The sequence below is a fragment of the Phytophthora sojae genome (genome assembly GCF_000149755.1).
Source record: "Phytophthora sojae unplaced genomic scaffold PHYSOscaffold_1, whole genome shotgun sequence".
NCBI classification, from domain to species: Eukaryota; Oomycota; class Peronosporomycetes; order Peronosporales; family Peronosporaceae; genus Phytophthora; species Phytophthora sojae.
In genome coordinates, this window is record NW_009258115.1 from 8,830,947 (window position 1) to 8,845,305 (window position 14,359).

At 57.8% G+C, this 14,359-nt stretch overlaps 3 protein-coding genes across 3 annotated transcripts; 2 read left to right on the forward strand and 1 right to left on the reverse strand.

Annotated features, from left to right (window-relative positions):
• Window positions 1-1,877: 1,877 nt before the first annotated feature.
• Window positions 1,878-2,744, reverse strand: PHYSODRAFT_322799 (hypothetical protein; the record flags this gene model as incomplete). The annotated part of the gene is made up of 1 exon (XM_009518240.1): window positions 1,878-2,744. The coding sequence occupies one exon, from the start codon at window positions 2,742-2,744 to the stop codon at window positions 1,878-1,880; it is 867 nt and encodes a 288-aa protein (XP_009516535.1).
• A 4,127-nt stretch (window positions 2,745-6,871) lies between these two features.
• PHYSODRAFT_470720 (hypothetical protein) lies at window positions 6,872-9,160 on the forward strand (the record flags this gene model as incomplete). The annotated part of the gene is made up of 4 exons (XM_009518241.1): window positions 6,872-7,263; window positions 7,358-7,711; window positions 7,783-8,036; window positions 8,139-9,160. The coding sequence occupies 4 exons, from the start codon at window positions 6,872-6,874 to the stop codon at window positions 9,158-9,160; spliced, it is 2,022 nt and encodes a 673-aa protein (XP_009516536.1).
• Window positions 9,161-9,338: 178 nt separating this feature from the next.
• On the forward strand, window positions 9,339-11,306 carry PHYSODRAFT_469382 (hypothetical protein; the record flags this gene model as incomplete). Its single annotated transcript, XM_009518242.1, has 2 exons — window positions 9,339-9,484; window positions 9,551-11,306. The coding sequence occupies 2 exons, from the start codon at window positions 9,339-9,341 to the stop codon at window positions 11,304-11,306; spliced, it is 1,902 nt and encodes a 633-aa protein (XP_009516537.1).
• Window positions 11,307-14,359: the final 3,053 nt, after the last annotated feature.

Consider the following 14,359-nt stretch of genomic DNA (forward strand, 5'->3'; position numbering starts at 1 on the left):
CGTTCTTCGCCATCCGGAACACGTCGTTGAGCAGCAACTGGGTCCACTCGTCGCCCATGAACTCGTCCAAGACTGCCGCACCACGCACACCATCGCTCTGCTCCACCAAAAGTTCGTCCAAGAACTCGTCATCTAGCTGATCCCACGTGGCGTAGTCCGAGTTGGGGTCGGCCAGCAGCCGCGCATCGTTGGCCAGCTTGACGTGTTTCTGGTAGTTGACTCGGTGCACCATGGCCAGCACCTCCCGGCCAAAAGCCTCCTGCAGCACTTGGGGCATGAGCATCTGCTCCGTGGTCGGGTCCATGACGTCGCCCTGCTCCGCGCCTCTCTTCTTCACGTTGGCCAGCACGCTGGCCACCTTGGCCTGCACCTTGGGCATCACGGCCAGCAGCTCCTGCTCGTACCAGGGGTCCTCCAGCAGCCTCTGCAGGTTCTTGGGCGCGTGGGCCAGCTGCTCCTTGGGGATGCCCGGGTAGATGAGTCTCTGGAACTCGTCCTCCTTCAGCAGCTTAGCGAAGACGCCGTCGTCCAGCACGACGCTCTGGCCGTGGCTGTTAACTCCGCGTCGATTGCATCCGTCCAGCAGCTTCTTGAGCATCAGCTTCCAGGATCTTTGGGCGTCGTCCACGCCCTCCTTCTCCCGGTAGATCGAGGTCTTCGTTCTACCCTTCAGGAACCCCTTTTTGACTGCAGCGCGGCCTCTAATAGCGCGCAGCCTGGCGGCCGCCTTCCTGGCCTCGGGCGACGCCTCGTCCGGATCCAGCGCCAGCACCTGCTCGTAGGCGGCGAGGGCCTCGTCCCAGCGCTTCAGCGACTCGCAGGCCGCGGCCTTGCGGAGGTGCGCCTTGGGCCAGGCGGGGGCCAATTGGAGGGCGCTCTCCGCGTCCTGTAGAGCGGCCGAGAAGTCCCCGAGCTGGTGGTGGGTCGCCGATCTGTTGCCGTAGAGCAGGTGGTTGGTGTCTTGGAGGGCCAGAGCCTGCGTGTAGAGCGCCTTGGCCTCGTGGAACTGGCGCAGCTTGAACGCAGCGTTGCCCTTTTGACGTAGAGCTTCGGCTTGGGCAGAGGAGGAGGACGTGGAGGTGGAGGCGTCGAAGGAGCCGTCCGCGCCGAGCTCGACCACGAGATCCGACATGGTCGTGGCTAATTGAGTATCTTTTAATTGTATGCGTCTTAGGATATATGAGGGACGGTCATTTGCCAGCTGGTCAAGTTGAAGTGGACAGGATGGCTACACTTTGTGTGGGGCTGTGAAGCTTTGCTTTGGGCTGCAGCTATCTGCCCACACACGCGAACACAAGCTTGCTGACGCGGGCGAGCAGCTTGACTTTTCTTGTGGTGCCAGCAGCGCAGCGTGGTCAATGATGTTGACCATGCGCTCGGCGGGTACGAGCTCTGCGGTCGAGGTTCCACGTCCGACCCGCAAGCGTTTGAACCATACAAATAGCTATATATTAACCGACCGACCAACTCGAACGACCGGCGCTCTACATGTAACCAAGTCACAGCTGAATCAAGTGAGTCGTGAGTCGTGATCCGGGCAGACGCAGTGTCATAATATTGCCCCCACTTGACTTTGCTAGTTGCGCGGAGCCGGGCTGGCTTCCTCTGGCCATGCAACGTGCACGCGCCGCCAGCCACTCGAGCGCTGCTGAGTTGTCTGGACGCTCGCGACTCCAGCGTTCGACAAGCTAGCCATGGATGCATCATAATTGCCTGGCAACAACAACCGACGAAAGTTATGAGTGGAGACTCGAGGGCCGACCACGCCTAAGAACTCCAACGACAGCAGCGAATCTATGTGCAACCCAATAGCGACCGCATCCGTTTTAGGAAGAACATGCAGGACTATGGTACTGTGCGCCGGGCAGCTTCTCTCTCTACGCGATCGTGATGGTGCCGCTGCTGAGGTCGATCCGACATCCGTCCGTGAGCTGCACGACGTTCGCGAGCGAGCCGAGTACTCGCCGCAGCGTGTCCATCAGCTGCACGCTCACCATGAGGCTGCTCACGTAGCCCGTGCGGTCCACCACGAAGGTGTAGGTGGCCGCGACGGCGGTGGTGCCCGTCACGAGCGGCAGCACGAGCTCCGGATCCACTTGGCCCGTCTTGAGACTCGGGAAGAGCATGCCGATGGTCTGGCGATGGAAGCGCAGGTAGATCATCGCCTCGACCTCCACCATGACCGAGTGGCCGACGTCCTGCGCCTTCCAGACCTGCGGCTCGAGGATGTAGAGCGCAAAGTGCTGGTCGCAGAGCCGCCACTGCTGCACGAAGGCGTCGGCCCCGCGCAGGTCCACGCCCTCCACGTCCGTGGCCAGCACGGAGCGCAGGAAGCGCTCTTGCAGCGCGGCCAGCGACAGTGAGTAGCCGTTCTGGTACACGTGGAAGAACTGCATGACGACGCGCTTGGCGTGGTCCTGCAGCGACCCGACGGGGCACGGTTGCTGCTGCTGGCGGCGCTGCGCCTCGACGTTGGCCGCCGCCACCTTGCGGCGATGCAGGTCGCGGTACAGCCGCGCGATCTTGCTCTGCAGCGCCTGCACGTCGCGCTCGAGCGCGTGCAGCTTCTGCTCGCGCTTGGCGCGGTGCTTGCGCTGGTACAGTCGGTCCTGCAGCCGCTTCTTCAGTGCGCGCACGGCCCGCTTCTCGGCCACGTTGGTGGTGGCCTGCACTTGGGCGTTGGCTCTCGCCAGCGCGAACTGCAGCTCCTGGAAGCAGCAGTCGGCGGGTGCCACGAGTGCCATGTCGGACTTTTGAGTTTGGGTTCCGTTTCTTGACTGGAGAGTGGCGCGTTGCAGCGTTTTCGAGAATGAGAATCTCGCGGATGAGGTCGGTTGAGTGGATATACTGTAAATGACGAAAAACGGACTGCGTTAGCTAGCTCGACGCCTTCTCCTCAAGCTGGGACCACTACTACTATTGCTGCTGCTAGTGTTCTGCCGTGAAAGCCCCCGTTCCCACGCTGGGTGGCGCCGCCAGCCTGCCAATTTGGTGTCACCGGCCTCGGATAGTCGAGCGTAAGTTATCGTGTTTCTGCGGCGCGCTGGGGCGAGCTCGACAGCAACGAAGACTTGTAATGGAATCGCTTGAGGCTGTCAGTGTCGATACTGTAGCATTGAGATTGGGGCGGTTTAGCTGGGTAGCGCCACTAATGATGCATGTACAGAGCGCAGCTCGGCACATGAAGCGGAAGGCATGACGGTAGTTTACGGCCAGCGCTGCAGTTTTGGCCAGCAAGTGGTCCCACCTTGAAGTTGTAACGCTGGTTACTCGTGACGAACGAAGCGAAGGGGTGTCCGGAAAAAGTGGGCAGAGGTTGAGGCAGGGCGTGTCGGCGGGGACGAGGCTCCGCAGTGTGAGCACCACACGGTAAGGTTGCCTTCTAGGTGATCCCTTTAACATGGGATCACTTCCAAGAGAGCTAGCTCTGGCTATGCAATGCTAACGATCGCGCTTCGTGAGGTCCAGCTGCTGGGTCCCAGCTCTTTCCTGGCTCGGGATGACTCACTTTCTGCTTCGATAAGACCGTTAAGACCCAGGGCAACTCGCCGCCGTGGCGTGGTAGCGTTTGCTGGCCCGGGACCGGGCGAGAATCTCATCTCGAGGCCCCCGCGTAGTAGAATCGAGAGCTGCTCCTCGAGCGCAGCGTTTGTTACTACGCTGACAGCTCCCGCATCTTACTACGGCCCGTCCCCACTGCCAAGCACGAACCGACAAGAAAATTGTGGGAAGCTGCGCCATTTTTTCAGCGCTGAGCGGGGGATCTTGCAGGCTCGGGTACCATTGAACGGCAAGAGGGGGAGGCTGCGTCACTCACGGCTCGCGGGAGAAGGTGCTGATAGGGTACTACTCGCAAGGACCGTAGAAAGAAACGAGTTTCTTACTACGCAGCAAGGCGTATAATGCTACCAACGGAGGCGAGATCTGATGCTATGGAAGCATGCGCTGCTGCCGCAGATGACCCCCACGTAGCTGGCATTGCCAGGTCGAGAAGCTGCGCGATATCCGACTCACCTGCCCGATGCAAGCCTTTAGTACCCGTCGACAAGACGCCACGTCTTGGAATGAGCGCTGCTGCAGCTTCGGTGACTTCGCTCGAGATATCACGCCATTGCGCTGGTCCGACCGCAAACACGTTGGTCATAGTTCGTGATATAGTAACAGTAAAACATAGACCCCCCCCTCCAACATGCTTTCAGTCTGAAAACGCTATAGGCATTTACCAAGGGCGATACTTCCCGTGGGTTCTTTTGTAGTCCGGTGTGCATGTACCGCAAGGTCAAAATAACCACGAGTCTTTGCCACTGGCTTTGCAAACGATGTTTTTTTCAATTGAGTATCATTGTTGTCACTTAGCTATCCGCTAACGACTACTAAAGACCAGCCCCGCAGATGCCAAACCTCGTCATCTGAAGGGAGGGACCGATGTTTGGGAGCAGTGTGAGGGATAATTTGCTAGGCGTTCGTGTATTTGAGTTTACGAGTAGTGGTTTGTCGATTATTCTTAGCGCATCGACGACCAATCATGGTGCTTTGTACATCGGACTCAATTAGGCGAACATAAGTAGTTCTAAGCAACTTCCTCTCGGAACGTTTTCTGTTTCGCCGTAATTTTGCAGAACATGACGCACAAACCTTGGTCTGTCAGCCAACTACCTCACATCCATTTTTCGTTGCTCAAACATGAGCTTATTGCGTGAAACGACGATTCCGCTGTTTTCATAGTACTTATTTTGAAGTGTAAGCAACAGTGTCACCACCTCCGATCCGCAAAGGATAATCAAAACACGCCTGCTCGTAAACTCTAGGTACAATATTGTGCGCATCAACAAAATTCGTCGCTCTATTCACCTTTTCAAAGCATCAATCCAGTCGCTACACCTGTTCAATCCAACACAGCAAAGCACTTTCGCTAGGTATCAACCACTCCGGCCTCGTAGTGTCAGTACCGCGGCAACGGTCAGGATCCGTCAAGAAGCTGGTGAATGACCCTGAAATCGCAAAAATGACGAAGACGCTGGAGGAGCACCCCGTTCGATTTACCCAAAAGGACATTAAAACCATGGAAGCTGCTGTGGCCAAGGACCCGAAGAAATCGATTTGGCTCGTGAGCTTTGGCTTACCGCGAAGGGAGTTGGATTTGGGATTGGCTTCCTCGTCACGCTTGGAGTTCTCCTCGCAGCCGTCGCGTATCCCTTCCTTAGATTCGTTTGACTTGAGGAGGAGGAGCAAAAGAAGGTAGATAGGTTGTTAGTCTACATCATTGAGCCTCGTTGTGAAATGAAGCTGCTCAGTTCCCACTCATACTACGTATATTCATCGTTAAGATCGAAAATGAACTTCCAGCAACAAATATTGTAAAATTTTCAGCCTACAACTTCGCCAAAACACTACAACATTTGGTTCGACAGGGTGAAGCTTCACGTAGCGAGCAAACCCGCTCGTCACTTGGGCTTTCGTAGACCGTGTTAAATGTATGACATCTAGACTTCACAGTTCAAACCTTGAAACTCAAAAGCACCGATAAGACCGATTCGACATGAGGGCAACCCGCCGCCGTGGCGTTGTAGCGTTTGCTGGGTCTGAGATCGGGCGGTGATCTCATCACGAGTCAGCGTAGTAAAATCGAGAGCTGCACCTCAAAGTGCAACGCTTCTTATTACGCCGACGCATTTTACTACGGTCCGTCTCTTGCAGAATTGGCAAAGAAAAAGTGGGAAGCTGCGCTATTTTCTCGGCATTGAAGCGGGCTTCTTACTACGTGGCAGGGTCTTTGAGCGGGGCCGAGATGAACCACTCGCAAGCATCGTAGAAAGAAGCGCGTTTGTTACTACGGACGGAGGCGGTATTTGCTGCTACGGAGACAGTCCTTGCAGCTTGGAGTTTGAACGCCGGATGAAGCCGTTAAGGACCCGAAGCTCAGCAAGACCGACCCTGAATCCGGATGAATGGGCCTGAAATCTCCAAAGCCTCGAAAATGCTGGAAGAGAACCATGATCGCTTTACCCAAACCGACATCAAAACCATGGAGGCTAAGGTGGCCAAGGATCCCAAAAGGTCGACTTGGCTCAAAGGATTTCGCGGGCTGTGGCAAACAGCTGAGGGGGCTGTTGGTTATAAGCCCCTCCTCTTGCTTGCAGTTCTCCTCGCAGCAGTCGCCTATCCTTACATCATTTTCAATTGGAACTGAGGGAGGAAGGGCGACAGATTCGCTAGTGTACTGTAAGAACTGCAGTGAAATAGGTCTTACAAAAATTCTAACACTAAAGTTCTAACACAAATAACAGCGTTCTTTGGTCTGATTGGCTGATCGAAATATCCGATCAGATAACAAACAACAAAATTTTATACTCTACAACTTCATATCCACTTTACATTATGCTATCCGGTAGTATTAGTAAATTGAACTCCATCGATCATGGCGACGCCAGCGTGCACAAGCTGCTGGGCAACTCAGGAACTTGGCTTTCAGTGGCGACGTACACAGCTCAGCGTGGACACACCGAAGTTCTGCTGGTCACGTACAGCGACTTGCCAACAACGAAGAAGGAGCCGCCTTAGCTTTCGGCATTTTTGGTGGCAGGCACTTCTTGAGCGAACCGGTGGGAGAACCGGTGACAGAAGGCATGGCCCCGGCTAAGTCACACCAGGCGCAAGCCAATTTGGCAATTTGGTTCAGACTTGGCACAGGGACGCCCTACAAAGTACGAAAAACGTGTCCTTTTTCGTATCACATACCCTGCATGGAGGTGCGGTACTGGTGCGGTATGCTCGGTACGGTGCGCACCGAAATCTAAAACACTCTAAATAGGTCACAAAATCTAAAACACTCTAAATCACTATTACCAAAATTGAACTCTATTGTATCATGATGGCGACGCCAGCTCCGCAGGCGCTGCAGGCGCGCGTGCACAAGCTGCTGGGCTCCCGCGCAGAGCTGGAGGCCACCAAGGCGCTGCTGCGTACGCTGGTGACGGACAAGGCGGCTTCAGGCGCGCCCCTCGTCCAGTTGGAGGCTACCACGCGCACGCCGACGCTCGCCACGCTGCGACGCAATCTGCGTTCTAGTTTAGAACAGCAGCAGCTGGCGCTGGCACAGCGGGCTCTGGACGGTTTGGAACGCACTCTGGAACAGGTTTCAAATCTGGCGGCGCAGGTGGACGCTCTGGACGACAAATGCGACCAAGTGCATAAATTTCTAGAAACGACCAAAAGAGAGACGCAGCAGGTTCAGACGGAGGCAGCGGCGCTGGCGGCCAAGAGGTTGGTGATCTGAGTGTGATCTATTTCTGATGCGGTCTAAATTTAGAAGATACTGACGTTGAAGTTTCATGTTGGACGGTCCGACATGATGCAGGGACAAGGTACAGGAGGACTGGAAGGAGGCCAAGGCGTTCCTGGACCGGTACCAGTTGACGGAGGACGAAGTGCGCGCGCTGTATGCGGAGAATTTGGGGGACGAAGACATGGACGCGTTCTTCAGCACGCTGGAGAGGGTCCAGCAGGTCAAAGCCGACTGCAAGGAGCTCGTGGCGGCCGGGGAGGTCAACTGCGCATTGGAGCTGCTGGATGCCGTGGGCAAGTACCAGGAAGCAGGGTTTGAGAGGCTGTACCAGTGGACTGCCAGGAAGTGCGCGGAGGTGGATGGAGAGCCCAGCAACATGCTGCACCGCGCTATCGCCCTGCTGAGCGATCGTGCGGAGTTTTACAAGTACGGGTGGAGTTGTGAGGATGTTGTGGTTGAGTGGAAGTCTAATTTTCTTGTTGTTGCTGTGTGTACAGCTACTGCAAGGAGTGCTTGACGACGTCGCGGCGCTCGCTCATTGTGCGCCGCTTCATCATGGCGTTGACGGTGGGAGGGCCCAACGGCATCCCCAGACCCATCGAGATGCACGCACACGACCCTGTGCGCTACTGCGGTGATATGCTGGCGTGGATCCACCAGGCTATTGCGACGGAGAGCGAGTTTTTCCGCGTGCTTTTCGATGGCGACGTCGAGTTCAGTCCATCGGCTGCAACGGAGACTTCACCTTCCAGTGAAATGCCAGAAGAAGGAGTTATTGCCGATGTCCCAGCAGTGGAAGCCTCGCTTTCTGCTTTGAATTTGCAGGGTGGGTCTGACGCTAACGCCGGGGAAGTTTGCACTTCCATGGTTGGACGTGCGTTCGACGGCGTATCGAGGCCGCTCCGGGTTCGAGTCGAGCAGACGCTCAGCTCTCCGCACGGCATCGTCATCGCCTACAAGTTGGTGCATCTGCTAGCCTTCTACCACCACAAGTTCGACCAGCTTGTGCCCCACGCTGACGTCGCGCGCGCGCTTCGCCACTGCCGTGAAGCTGCAAACGAAGCGTTCCGCCGCCAGTTCCAGCAGCTCGTGGACGCCGTAGCAGCTTCCGCCCAAGATTACGCTGCGAGTCTCGCCGCCACGCACATCACTCTCGATATTTCACACCGCCTTGTGGCTCTCCTCGAAGTGTTCCAGACCTCGCTGATCCCCGAGCAAGAGAAGGAGGCGGATCTCGCCCCACTGCTCGATGGAGTTCTGCCCGCGGTCGAGCTCATGTGCCAGCACAGCGTGAATGGCCTGGACCCCGTGGACGCGCTTGTCTTCCGCGTCAACAACTTCAGCTGCCTGCAGACCCCGCTCGCTCGGTTCCCCGAAGTGGCCAAGTGGTACGCGGAAATGGGTCGCGACTTGGACCGTTGGCTGCGCGACCTGAGCGAGCTGCAGGCCACGCGCGTGCTGGATCGATGCCGCGTGTCCGCGCTGCTGCAGTGCATCCAGCAGTTCCAGCAGAGTCATGCGATGGAGCCCGGCACCTCACCCGCCGACACGCCAGGTCTCGACGGAGAGACGATCACGCGGGTCATGGGCGACTTCTGCGCAGCGCTGATGACGCTCATGTTCCCGCAGCTGGACAGCCTCGCGCAGCCCGCGCTCGCTGACAAGGCGCGCGCGCTCACAGCGGCGACACTTGCTGGGACGTACGCGTTCATCTACGAGTTCGTGTTCGACGCGCGGAACGGCTACATCCCTGGCAGCGAGCCCATGTCGTCGTCCTCCTCCTGGTCGTCAGCTGAACGTAGCCGACGTGTAGTGCTGCAGCACACGCCCGAAGAGATCCGCACTGTACTCGAACTCGACGGCGACAACAAGTAGAGAAGATGCACTGAGGTAGGGCGCACGTGGAGCTCGCAACTGAAGTGGAACTTGTTTAATGTATCTGCCATGTCAAGACAAGTGTCACGTTGAAGCAAATGTAGCCATGTCTCGTCACACGTCGAATAGTCGCGGATCTTTGGAGAGAAGTCTCCGCTCAACCGAGCACTTCATGGTCATGGCTGTTTTATCGGTGGCAAAGGTGAAGGAGGCGACGGCGCGCGCGTTCGACGAGCTGCAGCTGCCAGTGGGGGCGTCGGAGGAGCAGGTCGTGTCGCGCTTTCGAGTTATCTGCCTGAACCGAGTGCTCTGCTCTCCGGCGGAGTCCAGCGACTCAACGGTTGCCATCGATCCGGCGAACCCCAAGGCCAATGCTGCAGCCGACGACAGAGACGAGCGCTTCCAGCGCCAAGCAGTGGCGTATCGGTTCCTGTGCTCGTTGCCGCTGCTGCCGGGTGTTGAGTATCGAGCTGAGCACTTGCTGCCGACATTGCGTTCACTGGACCCTCAAGGCCACAGCAACGAGGCGAATGAACGCGCGAGCGCCATGCTGGACGTGAGCATTGCGTCCATGGAGCGCGCGCAGCAAGCGGGTCGACTACCGTACACGAACTTCGTGCTGAGAGTGCACTACTGTCTCCGTCGCCACGTGGTTCGTCGCCGGTACAGTGAGTTCCTAGCGCTGCACTCTTTACTCGAGACCACACTACCGGTTCTACCACAATTACCCGAGCGCAACTGGGTGTACACTCTGAAGATGCCGCCGGCCGAGCGCGCGCGCAGACTGGCGAGCTACTTGCAGCGTATAACGACGCTGTTAGCTACGCGCGGAGTCTTCTCCCTCGAAGTCATGGCGTTTCTCGAGATTGACGTGGCGCGCGTCCGCGCTGAAGAAGAGGCTCTAGCTGTGGACATCCTGGCGCGATCCAGCAGAAGCGGAGGTGACAACATCTTCTTCATTGTTCACTCTAGCTGGATCTTCTCCTGGAAGCGCTTTGTCATGACGCACACGCTACCGCCCGGACCAATCTCGAACCAAAACCTGCTGGAGATGGCAACACCTGAGTCAGTTTCTCGCCGCCCCAAGGAGGGATTGGTTGCCGCGCAGCATTATCGCTGTGTGAACGGGAGTACGTGGAGATTCTGGCACCTCATCTACGGCGGAGGACCTCCGATTCGCCGTCAAACGCCGTCCATCTACGGCCACCCCGCGTGTGATCTCACTACGTTAGCCGTTCTCGTTCAGCGTCTTGTACGCGGGTTTCTGGCCAGGAGAACGATGCACCGCGCCCGGATCCAACAGACGCTGGAAGACCCCGCGGCGTGCCAAACGGTAGCAGCCAAGGCAAGACATCGCACCCTGGAGGCTCGACTCGACATCGTGCGGCAGTACGTCGAGGTGCGCGAGTTCCAGACGCGTCACGTTGCCGCCCTCAAGATCCAGCGCGCGTTTCGAGTCTTCCTGCTGCGGTCCGAGCACGCGTTGCTGCTGGCTGAATCCGCCGTGCCTGACAGCGCTACCACGCAAGGACTGCAGCAGATCTGCGACGACCGACTAGCACTGGAGGAACTGGCCTTGGTGGAGGATCCTGCTCTGAGACTGGCACATTTTCTAGCGACGATGCTGGCCGGAGTGCCGCTGCGGAAGCTGCGCGCGAGGAAAAAAGTACCAGCCTGGCGACTCTTTCGCTTGGACCCGATCGCGTCGGAGTTGCGTTGGAGCTCGACGGATTCCACGAAGACCAACGCGATGCCCTTCGCTGACGTGGAGAAACTCACGACGGAGGCGCCTCTGGCTAAGAAGAAGCTGAGTTTTGTGCGGCGCATGAGTTTCTCGGTTGGGTCTGACGACGGAGCAGCGCTGCGAGAGATAGTATCCGACACCTCCCATGCCGTAGTCGCGACGTATCGAGAGGGAGGAGTCAAGCGGGAGCTGATGCTCATTTGCGAGGGGCCTGGAGAGATGGAGGTGCTGTACTTCGGACTGAGCGCTCTGGTCTCGGAGGCCTCGTCACGGACAGCGAACGGCGCGACGTTTGTCGATGGCCACGGAATTATTCGCAAGCGCGTGCCACACGCCAAGAAGCTCCTGCGAGACGCTCACGTGCTTCTGGAACAACACCGTGAAGAATCTCAAGAAAGCTAAAACCCAGAATTTGAGATGTATTGTTTGGTTGTTCCTTGGTGTGAAGATGCCTCCTTCACCTTGACACGCGATTCGTCTCCACCATGTGATTGGCATCGATGACGGGCTTCCGTTTGGGCTTGCCGTCTTCACCCAGTGCAGGCTGGTGGAGTCTCAGTCGACCGTTAACTACCAGGAGCGGGTTGGCACCGTCCAGTACCGTGGGGCTCACGGAGATGCCAGCCAGATACTGCTGTAGAATGGTCTGCAGCTCGCGGTTCTCGTTGGCAACGCGCTCCTTCTCGCGACGCAGCGCTAGTTCGTCCAGCAGCACCTTGTTGTGTCGCTTCCAGAAGAGGTCCAAGTACTCCCATTCGCTTACCGGGACGCCGTTGTGCAGGCCTTGGGGCTGGAAGTCGAGCATCTGCAGCGCTTCCTCCTCCTCTCGACCTTGCTCCGTGCGCATGGCGAGGCGTACGCTCTCCGTGAGCTCGTTCGCTTCGCGCTCGTCAGCTAACGTCGAGTGGTAGAACGGTAGAACGCGCTCCCGCTCCGTCTCAAGCTTGCGCACGAGCTCTCCAAGCTGCAAGATCCGCTCACTGAGCTGCAAGTGCGCGTCCAGCTTCTTGGTGGCCTCGCGGGCTCCTTGAGAGAGGTCAGCGAGTCGCCGTCGCTGGTCTTCACGCATGCGGTTCATCTTGGCCTTGAGCGTCTGGAAGTGGTGAGAGATTGCAGCTTTCTCCTCCTCTAGAGCCTTGTTACGCTCCGAGCACTCGCGCACGTTCTGCGCGATCTTGGTCCGCCAGAGCGCGAGACTCTGCTGCAGGCGCTCGATCTTGCGGATCTTGAGCTCAATGTCGCGCGACAAGTCTTGGTCTTTTGCAGTCAAGTACTTGAAGTCCTGTGTGCGTTGGTCCGTGTTCTGCAGGTAGTTTAAGTGCGCGGTCTCGAAGTGCTGCTCCAGCTCCTCGATGCTGCTGTCGAGCGTGATCCGCAGCACGTTGATGTCCTCGAGGTTTTTGTTGCGGATCTCCTCGCGCAGCTGCTCGTGCTCCTGCTTGGCGTCGGCCTCGCGCTCCTTCTCCTGCTGGTCCACGGCCTGCATGATGCGCTGGAGCTCGTTGCGCTCCATCGTGTGCTGCGTCACGAGCTTGTTCTTCTCCGTCTGGAACTCCTGCTCCAGCTCGCGCAGATCCGCCTCGAACTCCTTCTCCAGTCCAAGCAGACGCTCGTCCTGCAGATCGATGAGCTCGTCCACGTTGAGCAGGTGCGCGCGCAGCGCCATTTGGAACTGCTCCTCGGCCTCCTCCAAGTCGCGGTCGAGCATCTGGATGAGCGCGTCCTTGCGGTCCACGTCGCGCTCGTGGTTCTGAGACCGCACCTCCACCTCCTTGCGCAGCGCCTCGACCTTGACAAGCCGCATGATTTTGCGCCAGTGGTTCTGGATCTTGAGCTTGTTCATGCGCGAGATGCGCTCCTCCTTGGCCATGAACTCCTGCAGCAGCGCCTTCTTGGACACCGTGAGGCGCTTCATGTAGTCGTTCATCTCCATGCGTCGGATGGACTCCTGCAGCCTGCGCTCCTCCTCGGACGTCTCGCGGCCCGCGCCATCTTTCTTGCCCTTGCCGTCCTTGCTCCGGCCCTTGACGGCCTTGCCGAGCTGCGCGCCACCACGCAGCTTGAGACTTAAGTGAAAGATAGCTGGGAGATCATGCTCCCAAGACCGGGGGTTGTTGCGGAGGCTCTTCCTGCGAGGCATGGGCGCTGCTGTATCGAGCTCCTTGGGCACCTTTCTCGATGGATAGAGAGCTTGGGCGAGCCGTAAGTATACTTAGAGAGCGCGCAGGTCGTTGCGAGCGTCGAGTAACGGACAACTTCAACTTGACCAGCCAATCAACGTCGATTGGCACGAGAGCTGCATGGTTGTTGCTGCTGCAACCCGACATATCTTGCTCGAATGACCGTGGTTCGCCCTTGAGAAAAATGACTATTGAGCACTAAGCAGCGCGACGTCCTTGTGACGGGGGGATCCGCGAGGTGGAGCGCGAAAGCTTTGCTTCTGCTGCTCGAACCAGCTCCTCAGCTCGCAAGTACATGTAGTTGAAAGCAAGCGCGCGACTGGTTTCATGAACGCGTCAAATGGTTTGCCCGCATGCGTATGTGCCGCAATAGACTCGGCATCAGGCGCTCCACGTCTCAACCGAGCTCATATTTGTTTCAGGCTGTGGCCTTGCTAGTCGGTCGCCAGCCACGCGCGGAGTGTCTGGGTACGCAGCGTGAGTGCTTCCCGAAGACCCGACAGAACTGAGCGCAAATGAGCTCGATGCGCGAATCGAGTCGTTGCGTCATGTTCAAGGCAAAAATTAGCGTCCAACGCGAAAGCATTCAACGCGCGATGGTTTTGTTGCTTAGTTTTGTCATGTGGCCAGCTTCCTCCCAGCCAGACAGAAGCTGCAGGTAACGGCTTTGACTCAAGTGTGAGCGTCTCGTGGGCTCGTTCAGCGCTTTAACTGACAACGTGCAGCGTTCGCCAGGTCTCCGTCTCGGTCGTCAGCGCTGTGGTATCGCGCCTTGGACTCCCCGCTGCCCAAACAGATATGTACAGCTTCCGAGGGTGAGGGCGCCGCGGCTGCTTCTTCGGTCGAAAACGATGTAGTAATGCACGCAGCGCGCGGCCAAGACCCCCACGACAAGGGTAAATTACCCATGCTTAGTAGTAGCTCTCCATGCCGAGACTAAGATGGGCACGTAAAGTGCAAGCGCACATGTACCCAGGTCGCGATGACTTCACCAGCTTGTCCTTTGTGGGCCGCGTGCAGGCAGCAGCCCGGTCCTTCGAGCCGTGTGCAATGGCGATTCACTACACCGCAGCAAGCGCCTGAGCGCGGCCAGCCACACTTCAAATCCTAGATCCAAAGATCCTCGGATCTGTACCACCCAGCGCTGTGGGCGCACGAACGCAGTGAAAGCACTACGTTGTGGCTCGGTCCCGTCGGCCGCGACGAGAGGTACTGCTGCTGGTCCAGCGCTGTCGCCACCGCTGGGCTCGGGGGTCGCCTTTTATTTCTCGCCCG